The sequence below is a fragment of the Telmatherina bonti genome (genome assembly GCF_933228915.1).
Source record: "Telmatherina bonti genome assembly, chromosome: 9".
Classification (NCBI taxonomy): domain Eukaryota; kingdom Metazoa; phylum Chordata; class Actinopteri; order Atheriniformes; family Telmatherinidae; genus Telmatherina; species Telmatherina bonti.
Window position 1 is genome coordinate 7,126,687 of NC_136627.1, and position 24,339 is coordinate 7,151,025.

A 24,339-nucleotide genomic window follows, 5' to 3' on the forward strand; every position below is an offset into this window, starting at 1 on the left:
TAAAAGCATTAAAATGCAAAGAAAGCTGGAACAAGTAGGAAGAACATACCGCTGTGTGTATTTGTAAATTTGCATGTAATTTGTGTTGTATGCCCTTGACAACTCACATGATAACATTCTTGCTTTATCATTAACAAAACAACGCCACACCACACACTGAGTTTTATCAAATTCATCTGGGTTCAGATAGATTAAAAAAGTTTTCCACTTCTTTCCCTTCAAAACGGATGCTTGTGTTGATGTTTGTTGTTGTTTATTTTATTTTTCTGTTATTGGGTTAATGTTCATCTAGACTTTAAAATGCAGCCCTCAGCTTTTTTAGTGTTTGAGTGTGAGCAGTGATCTGAGCCGTTTATCGTCTGATGAAAAACCCGGGATTCCAGTTAACCTGCACCAACATGTTGCAGATCGTCTGTCAGCCTGGTGTCAGAAATACTATTGGTTTTGCTGCGCGTATTGCTGCACGTCTGCACATGTTACTGCGGCAGTGTCTGCAAAAGAGGCTTGGCTGGTTGGTTCAGTTTGTCAGTGACTTGCTGTTATAACAAAAGTTGTGGGTTCAATCCCCGTACTGTTCAGGATGGTCACATTTGCAGACACCTGTCTTTAATATTTTAATGTCTGTAGACTTGAATGAGAGGCAACCTCTAGTATGACCAATGTCAAATAAATTCTGCAACAACTAAGACAGGACCCCCATCCTTGTTCCATTTCTTGCTTGTGCTGTTCTCACTCTCAGATGTAAGTTGCTTTGGAGCATCTGCCAAATGACTGTAGTACAGAATACAGTTAGAGAAATGGTACAAACTGAGTAAAAAGGCTGCAGCCTTGATAAAACCATAGTTTTTAGACACATCTTGCACCGTATTATTTTATTTATTTTGATGATGTATATGTTCTTCTTGTTATTCTTATATTTTTTAATTCAATTTTTCATTTATTTTAATTTTGTCCTTTTTCATTTCTATCCAGTCTCCACAGTAATAAGGTTGAGAGTTAGATGGCCCTTACTGGTTTTAAACATGTAAGCAGTGGTGTAGTCCAGGGTATACGCGGGGATACGGAGTATACACACTTCTTTTTCAGTCAGAATTGAGTATACCCACTTCTAAACCCCACTGAGATGCTGCTTGTACAGTTACAAACATCCTTACACATGTACTTACGTCACCAGCAGCTTAGATGAGGTTACCAGTATGCTACACTGGTCCAGTTAGCCGTCAGCTGTGTTAACTTCAGCCTGAACATAATACAGATATATATGTCTGTGAGTCTCTCTCCAGTCTGTGTGCCAGGACTGGTTTAGTTTAACTCTTCGTCCCTGATGCCAAAGAGCAGAAATGATGTGACGATGAGCAGAAATACTGATGGATTTATGTAGAGTAGTCCTACATGTCACTGTTTCTGAAACTGTGTTTTCTGGGCTACTTTTATTCTGTTGTTGTTGTTTTTTGTTTGTTTGTTTGCTTTTAATAAAGGGCAAAAAATCTAGAGTATACCCACTTCTTCAGGGTCTACTACACTGCATGTAAGGTACCAGGCGGAGCTTCGACAGGCTTTCCTGGTAAATTCAATGGGGAGGAAATACAGGCTTTAATGTTCTACAACTTTAAATACTAATTTTAATTCCAATTCTTTGATTTGTGAAATACTTTGTGCTTTACACTCAATTGCATGAAAAGGGCAATACAAATAAAGTTTTAAATGAATAAAATTTGTTTTAAATTAAGAATCTACAGCTAGTTAGAGTACTATTTGGAGTGAATGACAGGTTGTTGGGAAAGAAGTTGGAGTTAAATTGCTGTATTTCCAAATATAATGCATGTTTGGAATTATTGTGTAATCTTTTACTATCTCAACTTCGCAGCACTGGAAATAAATGAAAGATTTCCTTGAATAATCTCACATAAACAGAGTTGAAGGACTGCGCTGTCAGAACTGAGGAAGATAACTTTAAAGACCTGAAGGTTAAGATTGCGCGCGCGCAATGGCTTCGCATTCCTTATGACCGCCAGTAACCCCATGCAGTCACCTCGAGACCTCCTTCCACCCGGCCCCTCGCACGCGCCACCTCCGCCAGTCCAATCACAGAGCAGCCCCCCCCCCCCACATGCAACGGCGCGACGCGCGCGCGGCTTCCGCGCTCAGGTGGCGCAGCGGCATCAGCGGAGCGGCGCAGACTGGATGCGGCGGCGCAGTGAGCGGACTGACGGCGTTCAGCGGTGAGTTTCCTGCGCTGGTTCACGCGCCTCTGCCGCGCGCCACGCTGCTCTGCGCAGACGGTTTCAGATTTTAACCAACCGATGAGTTTCTCTGATGATGCTCAGTTTAAAAGTCAGTCAGGCTCCCAGCTGTTGGATGATGGTTCGCCGCGTGCGTGTTAGTGGACTTCCTAGGAATACAAGTTGTCTGTGAAGTCAGGGAGCGGAGGTTGCTGCTCCATGGACGTGTTTCTGACACTTGTGTTGCAGCTGGAACATCTGTTGCTTCCTAAATGATGATCTAAACGACTCAACATGGGGACTAAAGTTCTTAGTGTTTCTGCTCCGACTCCAGACTCCACGCACATTTTCTCCCCACGAGCTTTTCTCCACATAAACACACTGATATTCCTCACTTTCTCAGTTGTTATGAAATGTCTGTCCGATCTGCTGCGGTGAAGTGGCCTGTGTCAGAAGTTACCAAATGATGGAGGTCCAGTAGAGTGTACTGACACACAGAGACACTGTTGTCTTCCAACGATGGTCTGATGTGATTAGAAAGCAGCAAACACACACACACATACACACACACACACACACACACACTCCTCTCCCAGGAAACTGATTCTGAGAACTGCACGTCTACTTGTTCACAGCGCTGAAGTTGGCATGTTTAATGTTTTAATGGAGAAAATTCCCGTGCTATTGCAACCTTTCTGGCGGCTTTGTGTGTGTGTGTGTGTGTGTGTGCTTGCAGCAGAAATTGGTGACACAGTCTGCCAGCAGTGTGTGTCACCACGTGCACACACAGCAAAGCTGCAGTCTTAGCCGCATAATCCAAACAATCCTGTTTTGTGTGTTTTTTTCCCCCCATCATGAAATCACAATTTCAGCGCTTTGAGTGTTTTGCAAGATTTGCTTATGTGACTGTTGGATGTGACCAGATTTATCCTGCAGCCAGCTTCACATACACACATCCTCGTTCGTTACACACACACCTACACACAAGTGCAGCCGTTGGACCGAGTCATTGTGTGCTGCTGTTTTGTCTCCCTGCAATAGCCATGCGGAAGTTTCTGCTAGACTGCAGCTGAGTGGGTGTCAGCATGATGATATCTGCACACAAAAGACGCCATTCAGACGGTGTCTTTAGGAAGCAACGATTCCTTCACACGCCTGCTCACCCCACCATGTAGACGTACCACGTAGACCATGCCACAACATTACTCAGTCCTGGAGTGAAGGCTGACCACAGAGGCTGCAGATGCATAAAGACGAGTGTTGAGCAGCGAGGAGAGTTCAGAGATGCTCAGATGTTTCGCATGAATCCTCCAATAGACAGTTTGGCTGCAAGGGATTCTGTCCTGATTTCATGTGGTCATGGAATAACTGAGTCATAATTTGACATCATTTTTAGCTTCTTTTCAGTCTCTGAAGTGTGAATGTTTTCTGAATCCTGCCTCACTTCAACACAGCAAGTCATTTTCAGTCAGTTGTTTCATTCTGAAAGTGAAAGTCTGTGGGAAGTTTTAAAGCTGTGGTAAGGAAAGGTCAAACTAAAGTCATGACAACAGTGTGTTACGGAGATTTAGTTTATTAACTTCAGTGTCAAAACAATTTAACCATCTCTGTTACATCAGTCCCCTGTAACTTTTTATATAGAACTTTAACTTACAGTTTCCTTATTTATTGTAAGTTGATGCTCTATTGAAGGAATATTGTACCAGAACGTAATGATTAATTAAAAGTCTGTTTCCAGCTTATTGGTTCCATCAGCTGGAAACCAGTTTGGTTTCAGTTCCTGCAGCTGTTTAACAATTTAAAGCAGCACTATATAACTATCCCATTTATAAAACTCCACGCTTCTGACTCATTTTGATGGTACTGTGACATTTATTATGTAAATTCCTGGAGGCATCATTGCAATTTAGAGCGTCACTTTCCACCACGTTGCATGGCTTTACGCTAGCACGCTAGCAGGCGGATGTCAACACAATGGCTGTTTGGAAAGCGGACCTGATTCAGCAAAGAAATACAAGAGGGCATTATTACAGGAAGAGGAATAACAAAAGATAAGACAAGACTGAACATCGTTCTGACTTTTACTGGCTGAACGGTGCTCAGAGAAGAGACAGGATGAAAGATGGATTTCTGAATTAGTCATCATTAGGGGTTCTGTAGAGTGGAAATCTGCCAAAGTTCAGAGGCTTTAAAGGTGGAGTATGTAAAATTTTCAATATTTTCAAAATAAAATAACTAAAAAAATAACAACAATCGTAATTAGATAGTTTTTTAAACATGTAGGTTCCAGTCTGTCCATATTTGATGCGTTAATAAATTACAAGTTTAATTAATGACAAAGACCCTTCTTAAAAGTTTGCCTACCAGTAAAAAAAAAGTGCTTTTTGTCATTTGTCATCTAATTATGATTGTAGTTATTTTTTTAGTTCAATTATTTTGAAAATATTGAAAATCTTACATACTCCACCTTTAAAATAAAAGTTAAAATAAAAACATGGTGCTGAATACTATTAAATAACCTGTTTTCTTTTTTTTTTTTTTTTTTTTTTTTTTTTAATGATTTGTTTGAAATTATTACAAAGTATTTCAAATTTCTCATTTAAATGGCAGCAACAATCTGTGAGGAGTTAGGGGCTGGAGCTGGTGGTTTTCCCATGCAGTAATGTTTACTTCAGGGTTTCCTGCTGTTGTATTTGTCCTCTCACTGATCTTTCTCCAGCTGACAGGTGTGGACCTGCACTTTGAAAAATATCAGAAAATGGTTGAGTTAAATCAGCTGTTTGAATAATTTTAGATAATTTCAGTCCTAATTCTTCACATTGATATTTTTAAAGAACATTTCTCGCTCCTGGAATAAATAAAGGTTTTAAAGGAAAGGATTTCCCACAGGGTGCAGATGGAAGTCTGTCAGAGCATTCCTGGTAAAATCTTTCATTTATTTATCAGTCTCACACACACCCCGATGGATGACTGTATGAGGAGGAACCGCACATGTGTGTGTGTGTTATAGAGGTGTAGAAGAAAAATGTGCTGCTTTGGGGAAGCAAGACGAGCCTCTCCCTCATATGAATAATGAATTCAGATTGTTGGGTCACTTCAGAGTGTGTGTATGTGCACACACACACACCTTTTTTAGGGCTTTAAGATGCATGTCCCTGAATATAAACACCAGTGTACAGGAGGTTTTTCCACCCTGGTGGACTCGTATTAACACTGAAGGGTTTTATATTGAAGATATAATATCTGCATTATAGGAGCCTTTCTTCATGTGTGTGATGGATTGGAAGCATTATTAGACTTTCAACTCCAATAATCACACTGATTATCTGATTATCTACACAATAAAGTGTTTATTGAACATAAATAGTTCCCAAAAAGAAATCATAGAAACCATGAAAACCTTGTGGACGTCTAGAATCCTGTGGGTCACGGCTTACCTTGACAATATTGTGTAATATACTGTGGACTTAAGGTCCAGATTGTTCCAGTGGACTAAATTCAGTCTGAGTCTGTGGTGAACTGGAGCAGTTTTATAACAGCTGCATGTGCACACAACCAAAACGCTTTGATTTTTCCGACTTTTTCAGTTTCTCGTTAAGTAAAGGAGTCTTTTTAGCTGATAGCATGTTTCTTTTCTGGTACCTTCAAGCCCATCTGGTGGCTTTTCAGAGCTGATTGTCCAGATGGATATCTGAGAATCAGCATTTGTAAGAAAATCTCAAGACATACCTAAAGATTTACACGGCACATTTCATGTACAAGACAATTCAAAGTGCTTTCATAAAACATTAAAAGCATTAAAATGCAAAGAAAGCTGGAACAAGTAGGAAGAACATACCGCTGTGTGTATTTGTAAATTTGCATGTAATTTGTGTTGTATGCCCTTGACAACTCACATGATAACATTCTTGCTTTATCATTAACAAAACAACGCCACACCACACACTGTTGTAGATAACTGTGGCTTACAGAAGATGATTCCATAATTAAAGTATAGATACATCTGGTCTGGTTTCTGGTTAGTACACGTGGTCAGCCAGGTTGTGTTGGTTCTGCTGCTTCTCCTCTGGACGAATCATGCTGGTGTAACAGTACAGTCCTGGAGCCATGCACATTTACTGTTCTGACAGCTTGTCTGGTCGTTTATCCAATTTTCCGGCTTTCCAAGGACACAATTCCAGTCAGGCTGGCTCGGTCAGGGTGTTCTTCCACATGCCATTCTCTCCAGATCTGTGGTGCCTTTGAAGACGGTTGGGTGTGTTTGACAGATGAAGGATCCTTTGGGAGTTGTTGGTTAAAGGTGTTGTGGCTTCCGGATTCTTTTTGCAGGCTCTGCAGTACTTCATACAGAAAGACTAAGAGTGAAGAGGAAGACTGTTAAGAAACCTTAAACCTGAGACTGCTCCCTGAACACCTCCATCACCTGCTTCATGTTCACCTGTAAGGGACCTCCACAAGGCCACAAGGCTACTTTTTTTTGTTAAAAGCGACTAGCGACAAATCTAGCAACTTTTACTGGAGTTATTAGAGACTTTTCTGGTGTTTTGGCGACTGACTTGAAGGCACATATTCTTCTGCAGTTACTGTAAGGAAGGAGCAGCGGGAGCCTCTCCCGTCCTAAAGCACTCCCAGGCGGCCAGTCTCAGTCGGCTCCGGCTGCAGGTCAATGTAGAATAACTGCAGTAGGTTGTGGAAGTTCACCTAAACATAGTTTATACCATTGTCAGTGACAACTGACTGCATTATTTTCTTATACATAGTTCGTTCGGATCTGATAGTCAAGAATAGTTCGAGTTAAACACTGTAATATCCCTCCGTTACGGGGCGTTACCATAGCAACGCGTTAATCAGCTGGTTCAGATCAGCCGTCTTTTAACAGGTGAATGAGAGAAACGCGCTGTAGCCTGACAGCGGTTGTTTGGCATAAAACGTACATCGAGGCCAACGTAAAATAGTTCCTATATAAGCGGTAAAAGCGGATTAAACAACTCGGAACCGTCCATTAGACCAGTGGTTCCCAAACTTTTTGTGCTCAAGGCACACCAGGTGACAAGTACAAATCTCAAGGCACACCTTTTGTGCCAAAAAGCCCCTTAAGAACAAGTGTAATCACTTGTATCATGTAAAATATCTGTAATCATTATTTACTAATGCCAAATAAAATGTTGTCACCCGTCTCTGACTTGGCACGAATGGTTGATGGTTTGCTCCGTACAAGAAAGCGCTCCATTTTCCCTCTCGTTTTGCTTTCAGGATGAATGTGTCACAGTCATATAATTCCCACCAGTGCATATACATGATCAGCCAAATTGGTAGATCTCTTTAAGATTTATTTTTCTTTTGCATTGTTTTGTAGTTTGCCCCTGTATTATTAATTAAATGCTAGCTAGGCAGTGACATGGTTGATTAAAAAACATTATTTTTCTACTATTATAAAAATAATTGCAATGAATTGTTACAATATCACAGGGCACACCTGCACTTGACTTACGGCACACCATTAGGGAACCACTGCATTAGACGGTTATAATGGACGACACGGAGTCTAGAACACCACGACGCGCAGCGTTGTTTAAAAATACTGGATTATTGTGATGAATAATCGAGATCTCAATTTCAGTCAAAATAATTGTGATTATGATTTTTGTCATAATCGAGCAGCCCTAATGGGCATTATGGGCACAGGTCCAGGGGCCCATGCCCCATTGGGGCCCATGTGGTGCCCGCGTAGGGCAAACACCAGCAGCTTGGACATGAAACAAAATGCACATAAAAGCAAGACAGTTACACAACAGAGTCTAGTGTATTGCGATTGGTACCATTGGCTGAGAGATATTAGAAATGTTGTTTCACAGTGTATCATTCACAATTTACATAATGTTGCGGTGGGGAACGGGGCCCATGGAACACTCTGGGCCCAGGGACCTGTGCACTTTCGGACCTCCACTGTCACTTATTTAAATACTCACACACATAAGAGGCAGTAACTTTACACAATTATACAAATAGGTTTTACTTCCTATCTTCTCTGATGTGTTTTTCTCTTTCAAATTCTTGAATTTTGTTTAACATTCTAAGAATTTAGTTTTGTCTGTTTGACACAAATCTAATCCCCTCGTTACTGCTGAATAAGACTGAAATCAACAGACAGTACATTCTGTCAAATTCAGTGTCAGTCATTTGCTCATTTGTCTCCATCTTGTCTCCTTACTGCAGGTTTTATATGTTATAAGTGGATAATGTTGATGTACCATGTTCATTACAGACATGTTAATAACGTCTCCTCGGTGGTACTCTGATGCTGCGTCTCTAACAGGATGACGTGCATCATTTTTTAACTAGTTTAAAGATAAAAATCTGACTTACTTGAATGACATTTAATGACATTTATGTTCTAGGAGCACTGCTGACGAGGAGGTGGTTTATCGCTGGAGAAGAAGTTCTTTATCATCCCTGCATCTGACACCATCACCGGAATGAAGCTGAAGGAAGACCTGAACCCCATGTTGCTGCTCCTCTTCCATCTCATGGTCTGGATCTACACCACCATGACATTCCTGCCTGCATACCTTCTCAGCTGGGTAACGACACCTCGTGGGGGTTTCTACGGCTCTGAGGAGGAGCGAGCCAGGAGAGCAAAGGCTCGCTCGGTTCTGGGACTTCCAGAGGGACCCTACAGAGCAGTAAGCTCCACTAAACGGCTTGTGACGTCGCTGCATCCAGGAGTGGACACCCTGGATAAGATGCTTCAGTACACTGCCAGGAGGTTCCCTCACAGAGACTGTCTCGGGACGAGGGAGGTGATAAGTGAGGAAGATGAGCGGCAGAGCAACGGGAAGGTGTTCAAGAAGGTACAGAGTGGTGGAAAAGCAGCAACTGTGTTTTTTATAACGTGAAAGACAAAAATGGGAATTAAGTTGTAGGACACTTTGATCGTTGCCATGAATGTTAACACAGCAGAAGTGTTTAGATGGGGTCCCAGTGTTGAACACCACAGAGATAATACGAGTCTCTTCAAGTTCTGGAGACAAATGTGGAGTAAAGGTCGAAAAGTTTAAAAGATTTATGATGAAAAGCATGTTTAAAAGTTTGGATGGGCTGAGTGAGGACCATAGACTGTATAAAAAGAGATGGGCGGAGCCTCCGTGACATCACCCGTGGGTTTCTGAAGAGCTGAACTGAAGCTCGGTGGGCGGTTCCTACCATCGCCATCTTGGCAGAGGCATGAGCGTCGTCTTACCTGGAAAATAAAAATATGGGCAAAGAGGTAGAGCTGAGAGGGGGGTTGTGAGCGTCATGGGGGATGATTGATATCGAGCGAACTCTGAGCTTTCTGTAGCTAAGAGCTAACCAAGCTAGCCTAGAGCTAACCAGCTGTCGGAGGTAAGCGGGCTAAAGCTAAGTCACGTTGTTAACCGGCTAAAAACTGCGGTTGTTCTACGTTCTTCTGACTTGAAGCGGGAAATCAAGTACCTGTCAATCAAAAGGACACGCCCCTAAATTTCCTGAACTTCGAGATTAAATTACTTTTAAACAGGCGAGTTAAAAAAAAAATTCCCTCCCCCCACAGTTGTCATGAAGGTAAACCTGACCTATTAAACGTAAAATGGATTTTTGTACCAGGCTATAAACATGTTTATTTCTGCTGTGAAGTTGGTCTTTTTAACATGGGAGTCTATGGGGATTTGCTCTGTTTTGCAGCCCCTAGTGGATGAGGGGGGAACTGCAGTTTTATGCACTTCCTTCCGCATAGGCTTCACTTTTTTACTGCCGAAGGCTCCGTCCATCTTTCATATACGGTCTATGGTGAGGACGCACCGAGCTTCCCTTCTGATAGTCTGCATAGAGCTCCCTCAAAAAGTTGATTAAAATGTAATTTAAATTGGGATTATGGGTTTGTAAACGTCCACCAGCAGTGGGTCTGAAACCAACACTGATGGTACATTTTCATAGACACTTTATGAGTTCTGTGGCTGAAATAAACGTAGATTCTGAGTAAATTTGAGAATGAGTGTAGAAATATTCTGAACTGCAGGTAGTTGCGGAAATACCTCTGTGTTTTTCAGGATTCATTGTGATGAATGACGTATTGGATGATTAGCTGTATTATTAGCTAGATTGAAAACACACTGAAATGTTGCATTTTGCAGCTGTGTGTAGATCTCTACTTGGTTTAAACAAAATTTTTCTTATTGCAGAGTCACTTGAAAAGAAAAAAGAAATGATCAGAAAGTGGAGACAGAAACATGAAGGTTTATAGAAAGATTATCTCTGAAGTCCAGACCAGAAAGCAGCAGTCTTAGAAAAGCCTGACATGTCCAGGAGTGGAGCTGCTTCTGTGGATTTTACCTTATTTCTTTTCAGTTCTGTTCAACTCAGCTACAGTTTTACATCACCAATTCACAACAAAGTCATCTCAAGACACTTTTACAAACATGATTCGGTTCAATCCAGTTAATTCACACCTCCAGCAGAACCAGAACCAGGAAGAATAGAGTGATTGGGGATGGAGAGGACCAGAAAGAGGGTCAACAAGCAGCAGAACTCTAAGCCAGGGAAACCTACTGGGAGAGAAGGAGAGAAACATGAGATGACAACATCATATTTTTATACATTGGGAGAAAATCGAGCAAAGAGGAGCCCAGTGCTGGGTTTCTCTCCACACAGGAGTTTATGTTCATGGAAATTCAGCAGGTATAAATTGGGATTTGAACCTGCTAAGTTATTTACCCATGTATTCCGCCTCTAATCCCACCAGCCTGATTCTGCTTATCCTTTAAACCACTCTGTTGAAATACATGTCGCTGCGACACTAAATAGCTTAGCTGTTTCTGTTCTCAGTGGGGAACAGCTGTGATTAGTCATTACTGCGCCTCTGCATGTGCACTAACACATGTAAGCCATTAGGAGTCGCTATAACCTCACTGATGACTGCCATGCTGCAAAGGACGTCCATATGAAATGCATCCCAGTCAGTAAGAGCACTAATGTTAAACAGAAGTATTCCGATGAAGATGTGGAAGCTTTATAAATGTACAGCTTATAATCTGGGTCATATATACCTGACAAACTTAATATGGAATCAATGTAGGCAGGCTTGTTCCTGACTTAAAAACAGTGAAGTTTGTACATGAACATAACAAAGCAGACCTTAAAAAAAATGAAACTATCCATCTATATCCATTTTTCCACACATTTCCCTCCTTTTCATCTGAGCCCGGGTCTTAGACTGAGACATCCAGACCTCCATGTCTCCATCAAAGCTCTCCCGCTACTGGTAAATCCAGAGGTTTTTCCAGGCAACTGGAAGGCATTTTGATCCGAAGCTGGATCGACAGACTCTTTCTGAAGCAGAGAAGCAGTTTCTTTACTCTCAGCTTCCTCTGGATGCTAGAGCTCCTCTTCTTATCCCAGGCTGAGCCGCACCACCCTCCAAAGGAGACCCATTTTAGGTTTTTTTAGGAACTGGAAGGAAAATGGAGAAGTAAAGGAAAAGCTCCACCTTTCAGCTGAGCTCCATCTTGACATCTGTGTGGCATCTTCATTACTGCTGATGAAGCTCCAATCCATCTCGCCATCTTAGGAACAAGGTCCTCAGACACTCTCTCGGACTCTTTCCTGGTGGAAACACTCCAGTCTTTAATCCCATCTGTTTCCTACTTAGCACCACCAATCTACTGTGATCGGAAGGTTTTCGCTTGAAGAAGCCAACAGAACCACATCTTTTAGGGCACATTCACATCAGCCTTTTTGATTCGCATCCTCGTCTGTTTGCTTGGAGAGTCGGCTTCATTTGGGGAAATGTGAATTCTGATTCGAACCAAAGAAACTGACTCAGTTCCCCTACAAATGTAGGTCTTGGCCTGCTTTCAACAGACCAAATACCTAAAGGGGATTACAATAAATGTCACTTCATGCATTTAGCGTAGCACTGCATTGTGGGTAAATACATAGCGATGATATTAAGGGTCCTCTGCCTCGTCTGGTGTTCATACTGCGTCCATTGTTGCAGCGTATTTCTGTAGGATACTTGCATAAGACACAATAAAAAACCCAAAACGGTGATAGTTTCATCTCTATGTTTAACTTGCAAGTGGAGGAAACAGAGTTTTCTTCTTCATGTGGGTCTTGTTCTCTCTTTTGCTAAATACTAGTGCTGCACCACCTTTGGTGAGAATGGGGATGTATCATTCTAATAGTTTGACCAAAGTGCAGCGTGAACATGATCTCGGTCCACATGGATACACCCCCCTATAACTGAACCGAGTCCCAATCAGACTATCCTGATGTGAATGCTCCCTTACAAAGATTAACAGAGATAAAAACCCTCAAGTTCTCAAAGCAGAAACCTTGGAGGATTCCATCATCTGCTGTGAACAAGGTCCACTTTGTGCTGACGATGTAGACTCAGCTGTTACTTTGACCTAAAGGTCCACAAGAGTTGCTCGAGTACCCTGTACTCGTGCAACACCTCCACAAAACTCCTTGAGGAACATGGACATAAGTTTTTTTCGAGCGTTAAAACACATCTGCACTGAATGCTAAAACTCCTATGTGGTCCACTGTACCAGGACCTGGATGAAAACCAGTCTGGATAGATTCCTTTCCAACAGCCTGGATCCAACTTCCCCGTTGGCATGATCCATATAAAACTTTAAAAACACCTTAAATGTAGTTTTCAAGCCTCTAACAGTTTTGCTTTTCTTGATTCGTTTCACCCTGGAATCACAATGGTTTCTACTCCAAAGTACTATCCATCATTCCGACTATTCTAGAAGATTTCTCTCATCATCCAACATGATTATACTGACGCCACCATGCTTCGCTGTAGTGATCAGGTCATTGATAATAATACGATTGTGGCACACATGTTTTGTTCGGTTTTCTTCGCGTATAAGGGGTTTCCGATGCTGCATGGCTTTCTGGTGCCAAAGCAGCGTGTTTGACTGGGAAACTCACATATCCAGACACTTATACTCAAGCCTTGTGTGATTGTTAGTTTTTATTTATCTTGGTCTGGAAAAGGTCTTAGACAGATTGACCGGTGAATCACTGACAGAATTTAACCTCTTCCTCCTCGCCCTGTTCCCATCCCCCCTGCAGGTGATTCTTGGTGAGTACCGCTGGCTGTCTTATAAGGAAGCCCTGACGGCAGCCACTCAGCTGGGCAGTGGTTTGGCATCGTTGGGGCAGCGACCAAAATCCAATATCGCCATTTTCTGTGAGACGCGAGCAGAGTGGCTGATTTCTGCTCAGGCCTGCTTCATTTACAATTACCCAAGTAAGTACAGCAGGAGGTTCAATTAGCTCACATTTAGCAGAAAAAGAATCTGAATTTTAGTTCATTTAGAGAACTTTCTCTCTTTCTGCACTCTATGTTCTTCATGTGTTTAGCTAAATAACAATGTTTTGGTTTTTTAAAGCATTTCCATGTGAAAACGATGAGATCACATTAAAGCTAATGGAGTCCAAATGAAGAAAGACCAGAAACCAGGTCTAGGTTGTTGGTATTAAGAACATAAGACATCCCCCCCCCCCCACCCATAATCTCACTGCTCTGACCCCAATCCTCTGCTCGTGACCCAAACCAGTTGGTAAACACCAGCCAACCAGAGGCAGGTTAGGGTGAGTTTTCAGCAACAGTCTCATGAAGAAGACCATTCAGGGGGTTCAAAGAGGACTGAACCAACTTTTACAAGTTCCAAATGAACTTTTTGATTGTCCACTTTTAACCTGGTGGTTAACCAGTGATGGACTGGCAACCTGTCCAGGGTGTACCCACCTCTCGCCTGATGATTGCTGGGACAGGCGACAACTTCTCCACGACCCTTAATTTGACTAAGAAGAGTGGAAAATGAACGACTGAATACATGTTCAGCCTGAGCTCCAGACTCGAGGCTGGTTTTTGTTTCCTCACACATGTAGCAGCTGGTTGTCTGGTTTTTCTGTTTAGACTGAAGAGCCGATACTGTTGCTTTCTATCTGTTATTGCTTTGTTTCCCTTTTCTTCTTTTCACTCTCCATTTCTCCCCTACCTACTCTCTCGCTGCTTTTGTCTCAAATTTTCTTATCAGATCCAACGTTAATGTGTAAATTCAATGATAGACTAATTTAAAAATAGTTAAATATCAAGAAGAGTGATGTATTCATAAAGCGGCTCTTGGCTCTTGTTCTGCACAACACAGCAGCTGCTTCATCATTCTGCTTGCAATGAAGCTGGACAGGCATTTAAAAAATAAAAAAAACAATGGTTCATTATAAAGTCGTATAGATTTTCTGGTTGTAAATAATTTGCAGATAATTACAAATACTTTGCAGAAAAAGAAAATTTCTGGTACCTGATGTTACAAAGTCTCGGTGAAAGTTAATCACATTTACTTCGCTGCTGTTTTATTTGGTTTTCTAATTTAAAAATATATATTTAAGAGTTTCTGAGTTAGAAAAGTAAATAACAAAATGTCATATTTGTGCTTCATGTTGGACATGTTTTTGAATGTAATTTATTTATATGATCCATTTTAGGGCAAAAAGGATAGAGTGTGTTTGACTTATTTATTTTTTAAATAACCTTTTAAAAAGTAATTTAGTTCAAGTCATTGTGTTTGCCAATCACTGACATATCCCCAGACTGATAATCCCAGGAACAAGAAAAAATACTATTAATCAAATATAAAGTCATTTATTTTTCATGTACAAAGAAGTAGTACTATGTAGGTAAACCAATAAGGAAAGTTTTCAAGTACTGTATGATGAAATGATCAAAAACAAAAAAGCCGAATTATGGTTAGACAATTTCATGATTATTTCATTTTCCCATTGTAAAATAAATTATAGCCCAGCTTGAAGCTGAAAGCAGTCACACTATAACTTTGTCTTTACAATCTACTCTCATTTAAAAACCAGCAAAAGTACAGAGGACATCTCTCTTATTGGACAGTTCGATTTGTCACCATCCAGTCAGTTTTGGGTGTAAAGACAGGGGTCAGAACTGCAGCTTCTTTTGCATGCAGTTTTTTTTATTTATTTACACCTGCATACAGATGTTTACAAAAGCATTTACAACTCTACAAATCACTTACACTCACACAAATCCTTTCTTTACATACATTCACACACTCTTTCACAGGTTGGCAAAGTTTGATTTTCCAACTACATGCATGGGAATTATTTACAACTACTGGATGGATGGATGGATGGATGGATGGATGGATGGATGGACGGATGGATGGATGGATGGACGAACGGATGGATGGACGAACGGATGGATGGACGAACGGATGGATGGATGGGTAGGTGGATGGATGGGTGGGTGGGTGGACTGACGGACAGAGAGACAGATGGATGGTTGGACAGACCGACTGAAGGACGGATGGATGGATGAATGGATGGATGGATGAAATTCGCCCATATATGGCTTGATTTCACTTTTATTTATCACTGATCGTTAAAACGACTACTTTTGGATTTTCTCAGTCCTGCACGTCGTGTTGACATTTCGCCTGATCTGAAATCATCTCAGTTTCCCGTTTTCTTCCGGTTCCCACTGACCAGCTTCCAGTTCTGTCTGAATGCAGCTTATTGATGGTCATCTCTGCGTGTGTGTGTGTGTGTGTGTGCATGTTAATGGTTGTAAGAGCACAAGGGTTGTAAGGGCCCAGCTGAGAGACGGCTGGAAGGTCAGTCTGTCCCTGCTTTCATCTTACATAAGTGTCCCAGTTTTCCTTCTCCATGCTTTCTGTCCCCGATGTGCCTCCCTGCGGTGGAAACAAACCTCACATTTTATTTTGCGCATGCACAGCGGGACGATGTGCGATAAAACTGCTTCCTGTGGAACAGGAAATGCGTGGGATATTTTGCATTGTGTCAGGTGAAATAAACCATTTTAGATTAAATAAATCATTTCGTCCATTTTGAGCTGCACTAGCAGTTCCTTTCGGTTTATCCCAAACATCCACAGCAGCTCTGACGTCCTCCTTTCCGCCTTTGTGCTGGGTTTCAGTGTCCATTCAGCTGTCACATTTTTAAAAATACGACATCGGCAGGAGCCAAGAAAGCATCTTTCTGAAGCATCTCTTCCCCTGCGAACACAAACACAAGCCTGTGGAAACACCCGGGGCTGTGGACACTTAGTGAGGGGGGAGAAGTTAAAGTCTGGAAAGAGAAACAGAGGGGAAGAAGGGGACGAGGCGGGAGAGGGCTGATGGCGTCAGAAGAGGGGTGAGAGAGTATACGTGAGTATCTGATGTTGACAAAAGTATCAAGGAGTCAGCCAAAAGCCCCCAGTGAACTCAAACACCCTGTGTGTGTGTGTGTGTGTGTGTTTATGCATGTGTGTATCCTCTGTACATTGACTGTATGTGAAAATGGAGATTTGCTTTTGTATTTTGGAGAAGACTGCGTGATATCTGTGAGATGGAGGTTGTCCAGAGTGACCATGTTAACACATCATAGTCTGGGGTTCCTGCTCTGAAGTGTGTTGTGTGTTAATGTGGGGTCCAATCTGCTGTTTAGATCTCACGGCTGGAGGTGTCATGGCCCGCAGGCACACACACACACACACACACACAGAGTGCTCCATGACGCAGGACTGTGATGTCACAAAGCCCGGTCCCATAAACCCCTGCGGAGGAGGTGTTCACTTCTTCCTCTGTTCCTTATCTGCAGAAGTTACAGCAGATCTGAAGCCAGTTTCTAAATGTCTTTTAACAGCTGCAGAAACAAACTTTATCTTCAGACATATACAGTGTTATCAGCCTCTCACAAGCCCTTGATTTTCTGTCTAAAATAACAAACTTTAAATGAATTAATTATACACCAAACAAAAATATAAACTGTTCCCATTTATCTTCTTCCACTTCTTAAAGATCTAAAACTTCTTCTACAAACACAGAACATTTCCTGCAATTATTATTCATGAATCTGTCTAAATCTGTGTTAGTGAGCATTTCTCCTCTGCTGAGATAATCCATTCCACCTCACAGGCATCAAGATGCTGATTAGACAGCATGATTATTACACAGGTGCCTCTTAGGCTGGCAACAATAAAAGGTTGCTCTAAAACATGCAGTTTTATTTTATTTTAATAAAATAATAAAATACATAAATAAAATAATTATCATAATAATAAAAATATTCAGAAAAAATAAATAAATAAATAAAACATGCAGTTTTATCACACAAGTAGGGTGGCCAGATGTCACGCTTTGTGCGGGATTGTCCCGCAGTTCTATTACTTTTCACACATCACACAAAATGGGATGCTGTCCTGCATCGTTATGACCAGTTTTCACTTCTGTGAAGGAAAAAAACAAACAAAACAAAACTGGCTTTTACTAATTGTGTGTGACAAAATATTTCACGGATGTCACATCACACCGCCTGCTGATTTGAGTTACACTCATGTCAATCAAGCTAGGAGGCGGGACTTAATGCACATCTAGGATGCACCGGTGCACCCACTAAGAAAAATAAATAAATGAATACACGGATTGATCATGGAGGACAGGGATGCGACTGCAGTGAAGAAGAAAAGAAAGTGTTTTTATCACAAAGACTGAGAAAGCATTTGTTCCTGGGTTAAACCAGTTTGAGGAGACTGTGAGAGAGTTTGTCAAAGTCATTTTTCCGTGTCACACGGCAGAAAATATGACGTGGAACGGCACAAAAAACGCGTTACTCAGAGGGAGGCTTTATAATAATAGATTTGTTATGTTTGGTTAGTAATTTTATTACCAAAGAGCAGACTAGAAAGTTTACTTTTTTTAAAACTTTGTCATGGCAGAGTGGAATCTCACATTGTCCCACATTTTCAGTCTTTGTCCCACATTTGGTGAGAGAAGAGGGGGGTCTGAGGGGGCGTGCAGTTGGCAGGCCAGCTGCAGGAATGTCCACCAGAGCTGTTGCCCATGAACTGAATGTTCATTTTTCAACCATAAGCCATCTCTAAAGACGTTTCAGACAATTTTGTAATACATCCAAGCGACCACTTGTAACCACACCAGCCCAGGACCTCCACATCCAGCATGTTCACCTCCAACACAGACGGCTGCTAAGGCAATCCGTTTGAATAACCAAAGAGTTTCTGCACAAGCTGTTGTAAACCACCTCAGGAGAGCTCGTCTGCATCTTCACCATACTCATCAGGGTCTCTACCTGACTGCAGTTTGTCGTCCTATCTGGCTTAAGTGGGCAAATGTTCACATTTGATGGCAACTAGCACGTTGGAGAGATGTATCCCGGTTTACACTGTTCAAGGCAGATGGCAGACAGCGTGTGTTTGTTATGGACAAGGAACCCAGGTGCATTTTATTGATGGTATTTTGAAGGCACAGAGGTACTGTGACGAGATCCTGAGGCCCGGTGTTGTGCCGTTCATCCACAACAAACGCCTCATGTTGCAGCATGATAACGCCCCATGTTGCAAGGTTCTGTACTGGAAGCAGAAAACATCACAGTTCTTGCATGGCCAGCATACTCACAGGACACATGATCCACTGAGGATGTTTTGGATGCTCTGGATTGGTGTACATGACAGCGTGTTCCAGTTCCTGCCAATGTCCAGCAACTTTGTGCTGCCATTGAAGAGGACGGGACCAACAGTTCACAGTCGGCAACCTGATCAACTCCATGCGAAGGAGATGTATTGCACTGTGTGAGGCAAATGGTGGTCACATAGATACTGACTGGTTTTCTGATTCCCCCAGACCCTCACATAAAGCAAGACTGTGTTGTTTGCTTGAAGTAGCAGAAGCTTTAACGCAGACAGTGATACGCTCATGTTTTTGTCACATTCCTATAATCTATAACTGTATGAATTCCAAATATCACACTTAAGCAAAGCTAACTTAGATTAGATTTCCTGCAACTTTCATCTTGTTTTCAGTTTTTTTTAGGAGATGTCAGAAACCTGCCCTAAATCCTCCATCCGTCTTAGATCCTCATTTCACTGGAGGCACGTAGGGCCAGCAGTTTGCCCCAGCAGCTTTCGCCAAGATACCTGATAAACCCAGATCATCACAGAACCATCTCAGAGAGAGAACCAGTCACACAAAAGCTTATCTTTTGGACTGTGGGAGAAAGCCAGACTACCCAGAGAGTAATTCACACATGCAAACTCTGCGTAGCACGGCCTGAGCCGAGGTTCAAACCCGGGACCTCCTTGCAGGGATTGTGGTGCTGGCTAACCACCACTGTGCAACCACACCCTAAAAGTTGCCATTTTTAATGCAACAGTATAAATAAGGACTTTGTTTGTCTGCAGATAATATTCAGTAAAACGTTACACACACTCCTCACTGTCCACTAAAACAAATAAACTGACAATTAAAGCAAAGAAAACCTCACAAAGAGCCGTAGAAGGTTTTCCTGCTAGAGACTTGTCTTAGACGTCCTCTAGTAAGTTAGAGTAATCAGACTTGGTTTGACTTTTCTGATCATGAGAGTACATTCAATCCAAAAGAGGATTTCTTCCTCCCTGCTGTTCCTCTACAGGAACCACAAAGCCACAAAACTGTCCAGTGGTTTCTGTGTGGACTTTCCATGGTGTCCCTGTGTGGATTCGCTCTGAGGACTTGGGATTCCTTCCATACTCCACAAAAACATGCTTCCTGGGTGAACTGCTGTCTCTGAATTCTGCCTAGGAGCACGAGTGGTTGTTTGTCAGAAATTATATGATGTTTATAAAACTTAGTGACCAGTAGGGCTGTGGCGATATGCTTTTGTCCCAATTCGATTCCGATTTTTTGGGTGCCGATTCGAGTTAAATTGCGATTCTCACAATTCTTTTATATTGCTAATTTTTGTAGATTAAAAGCAAAAACTTGTTTTTTTGCTCGTCATGTTTCTTCATTTCAATTGGGAAAAACAACACAGTAGCCAGACCATCATTCTGCTGCGATAATGCCCAAGATGACAAGTTAAAAGATCAATAAAAACAATAAAAATGACCAAAATTTTGTGGATTATATTTGAAAAAAAAAAATTATTTAACAAAAAATTGATTTAAAAATGTGAAGCAAAAAAAAAAATCCCGATTTTCGATTTTTCGATTCGATTTTCCCACCCCTAGTGACCCGTCTGTTTTTAAAAAGTGAATGCAGGTTTTCTGTCCTACAATGTGAAAACAGGAGACAACGATGATATGTGGGTGAAAGCTTTTTCACATGAATCACACTCACATGAAAGAATCTAGAGTCTAGTTGTCATCCTTTCACCTTCACAATATCAACAAACCCCACCCTTATTGTTACGTTATAGAAATAGAACCCAATACTCAGCCAAAAAGGATTTCTGCTTAGTCCTCCAGACAAGGGAACTCTTTTCACAATATTCAATACTCAGGTTCCAAAGTCAGTCCAGGGTCATACACAGGTCTCAGAAGAGGGAAGGAATCCAAAGAGCAGAGACTAGAGGCAGGGTCAGGAACAGGCAAGGTTCGGCAACAGGAGGTCAATTCTCATACCAGAAGGAAGAAGCAGAGGCAGTAGTTGGGGACATGCAGGGTCAAACCAGGTAATCTTCTTAGAAACAGGTCACATTAACAAGGCTCGAAAGTTGCACAAAGACAGACAATCTCACACTGAGCAGGTCTGGAGCAGGTGTTTATATAATGAGCAGCACAGGTGAGCTCAATAATTAATCAGGCTGAGGGAGTGTGCAGCTCCCTCACTGCAGATCAGAAACCATGACACTTATGGTCCACACTGCCTCCATCCTTGTCCAAAGTCCTGGCGCCTCATGCATTGATTATTGCAACACCCTTCTCTTTGGGAATTACCTCCCCAAGCTCCACCTGGTTCATAACTCTGCTGTTTGTATCATAACCCGTCATCCCATCACATCACCAGTAGACATCATATATACCTAGACCCCTCATTGTATGCTGGAGAGTGAACCAGCATATTGGATGGGTCTCCACTTTCGAGTTTTGCTGCAGAGTCAATGTAGTTTCCACACATAACTGTTTTCTGTGGAACAACAAGTATATATTACACACAAACAAAACACTTTTCTACATAACTGGTTTATAAATCATTTTAACACCGTTAATAATCTACTAAATGCACATTATAAATTTAACTCCTATGAGGTGTTTATGGAAAAATATGATATGGATGAGTTTTACATGGTAGCATAATTACCTCCGCCAAGGTTATGTTTTTACCGGCTTTATCTGTTTGTTTGTTTGGGTTCAAGATAACTTAAAAAGTTATGGAATGATTTTCATTAAATTATCAGGACCCAGCCTCCTCCATCTGATCCTCCATCCACCTCACTGCATCCTCTGCCTGCCTCAGCAAAGTTTTTAACTTTCCAAACTCTGGAACTCTTTACCACCCGACATCAGCAATATCGCCTCTCGTCCCATCCTTAAATCTAGACTCAAGGCTCATCCGTTTAAAGCTGCTACTCCCTTCGAGCCCAGCTACACTGTACTCTGTTTCTTTTACATCTGCAGATTTTATATATTGTTTTTATTTTTTTAACCTGTCTGGTTGTAAAGCGTCCTTGAATTTCACGAAATGCTTTTAAATAAAATGTATTATTATTATTGTTGAAGCGATTGACCGCCTGGACCGCCGCTGTAGCTAACATTATGGAGGACATGGTTCTCTTTGATTTTCTTCTACTTTCCAGTAAATTTGATGTTTGAATTCTGGGTTTTTCTGTAATCCAAGAAAACCTGAATCCTGAAGAAGACATGCATATTTTAGATGAAGTGTGTGGAGCTGGAATTAAATCAGGAGCACAGACCGGCCTTGTTCTGCACTCCTGAATATCAAAACCTAGAGTGTGATTAAGCTCTGCTGGGACTTCGAGCTGCTCTGATGAACCTCCGCGCCACACACATCAACCATTTGTCACTGTATGTTTCTCATTCACTGCGTGATCCTGATGTTTCAGTGGTCACCCTGTACGCCACACTGGGAGGTCCAGCCATTGCTCATGGGCTGAATGAGACCCAGGTCACTCACATTATCACCAGCAAGGAGCTCCTGGAGTCCAGACTAAAGGTCAGCACCAACACAAACATTTTCATGGCTCGGTGGCAGAGCTGAGGAGAGGATGAGCGCCTCACCGCGATATGCTAATAACTGCTGGTCTGTGTGAATATGTACCTGTCAGGCTATCCTACCTGAAGTTCCAAGGCTGCAGCATATCATCGTGGTTGACAAGTCGCCATCCACGTGGCCCAATTCTCCACGCGGCATCAGTATCCACAACATGGCAGCTGTTCGGAGGCTGGGAGCCAGACCTGAGAACGGTAAGATGGTAAAACTTAAGGTTTTTATTTATGAAACCCATTTAAAAACTGAATTTTGGAGCTATGTTTCAGCTGTTCACACATGCATGTTGTCTTCTTAAGGATGGAGACTTGAATCTGTCTGCAGCTGATTTCCTCAGACTCCTCCTTCAACCTGTCTTCTCTGTCGTTTTCTTATGATTCTGATTGTCATGTTTTACTATTTAATGGATATAATTAGCTCACAATTAAACTGGCAGTAACACCTCTTAACAGTTTAATGGCGGCAACAAAAGGCTAGAAAAGTAAAAGGCACAAACCAAGAACAACTGGAGCAGCATTCGACAGCTAATTAGGCTACGTTCACACTACAGGCTGAAGCGACTTAAACCCGGTGTTTGAGCCCCGATGCGACATGTAACCGATCTTTTCTTAACAGTCTGAACGACACAGATCTGATATTTTCAAATGCGACCCAGTCTGCTTGGATATGTGGTCCTAAACCTGATATGTATCTGATCTTTTGCCATGCGGCTTCAGTCTGAACGGTCAGGTCGCATTAATCCGACAGACGCGTCATTGACACGCGACAAACGTCATTATTCTGTGTTTGTTGTTTATGAACTCTTCATCGTTAAATGCTCTCACATCACTCTCCCACCAATCCTGACGGCGACTCCGTACCCAAACATTTCTCTCTACAGTTGTTGCTGCTGCAGCTCCACAAAAAGTCTTGACCAAAACGTTTACTTTCCTCTTTCGTAAACGTCTCCTTAAAACGAACCCATTCACAATGTTGTGGCAACGATTGGACAAAACTTTTAAATTCTATTTAACTTTTACGGTTGGACCAAACATTTAAAATAGCAAATGCTCTGCTGCCGTCCATGTTTACCTCTGCAAACACATAGACGTCACACGCACGCTCACTGCACGTCGCCGTGTCTTCTACGGGACGCTTCTGGTGCGCATGAGGTTCATCCAGGAGATCACATACAAGTCACGTTTGATCGGAAATGTGAACGGACTTTCAAAAAATTCGGATTTCACAAAAACATCCGATATGAGCAGCGAGCCCTGCAGTCTGAACGGAGCCTTAGATTCATTTGCAGCAGATCAGTAACATGACTGGAGAGAGCATTTCAGAGAGGCAGAGCCTTTCATGAGTAAAGGTTCACTAATCTGAAACAAGTTGTGTCCAAAATCGTTTAACAATTTCAGAAAAATGTTCCACAACATAAAATTGTGAAGACTTTGAAGATCCAACCATCAACAGTGTTTGATATTAATAAAAGATTCAGTAGGAATTTGTGTGCATGGAGGTAGGTCAAAACTGCATGCTAGGGATCTTTTGCATTAAAATCAGGCATGATTCTACTGGAAATCACTGAGTGGACTCAGGAAGACTTGTAGAAATCACCTGTCTGTGAACACAGTTCACTCTGAGAGCCACAAACGCAGGTTAAAGCTCCATCGTGCAGAGAAAAAGACATGTGAACAGGATCCAGAAGCACCACCGTCTTCTCTGGACCAAAGCTTCTTAATGTCCTGACAGGAATGACAGATTAAATTCACAAATCATCATGTTATGTTTTAAACAGCGCCCAGCTCTCTATGAATTAAGGTTCTGCATGTTTTGTTGCCTCCGCCAAGGCACAGGGCATCATGTGGCTGTTTGTAATAAAACTCAAAACGTTGTGGATGGATTTTGATGAAACTTTAAGGGGAACCACAGAAATGAAATAAAGACAGTGCTGCATGGTGGCATAGTGGCTAGCACTCACAGTAAGAAGGTTGCTGGTTCGATCCTCGGCTGGGGTGCGGTTTGGATAGTGGTCTTTCTGTGTGGAGTTTGCATGTTCTTTCTGTGTATGC

The 24,339-nt window shown here is 41.9% G+C and overlaps 1 protein-coding gene across 1 annotated transcript in view; it reads left to right on the plus strand.

Annotated features, from left to right (window-relative positions):
- Positions 1-8,698: 8,698 nt before the first annotated feature.
- The window catches only part of acsl3a (acyl-CoA synthetase long chain family member 3a), a gene marked incomplete at both ends in the record, with an annotated part of 39,391 nt that continues 23,750 nt past the window's right edge, over positions 8,699-24,339 (plus strand). Inside the window, 4 exons of the mRNA XM_079245906.1 lie at positions 8,699-9,073; positions 13,326-13,503; positions 22,125-22,234; positions 22,347-22,485. Of these exons, the coding sequence (XP_079102032.1) occupies positions 8,699-9,073; positions 13,326-13,503; positions 22,125-22,234; positions 22,347-22,485 (802 nt within the window). The remainder of the gene's footprint in view (positions 9,074-13,325; positions 13,504-22,124; positions 22,235-22,346; positions 22,486-24,339) is intronic.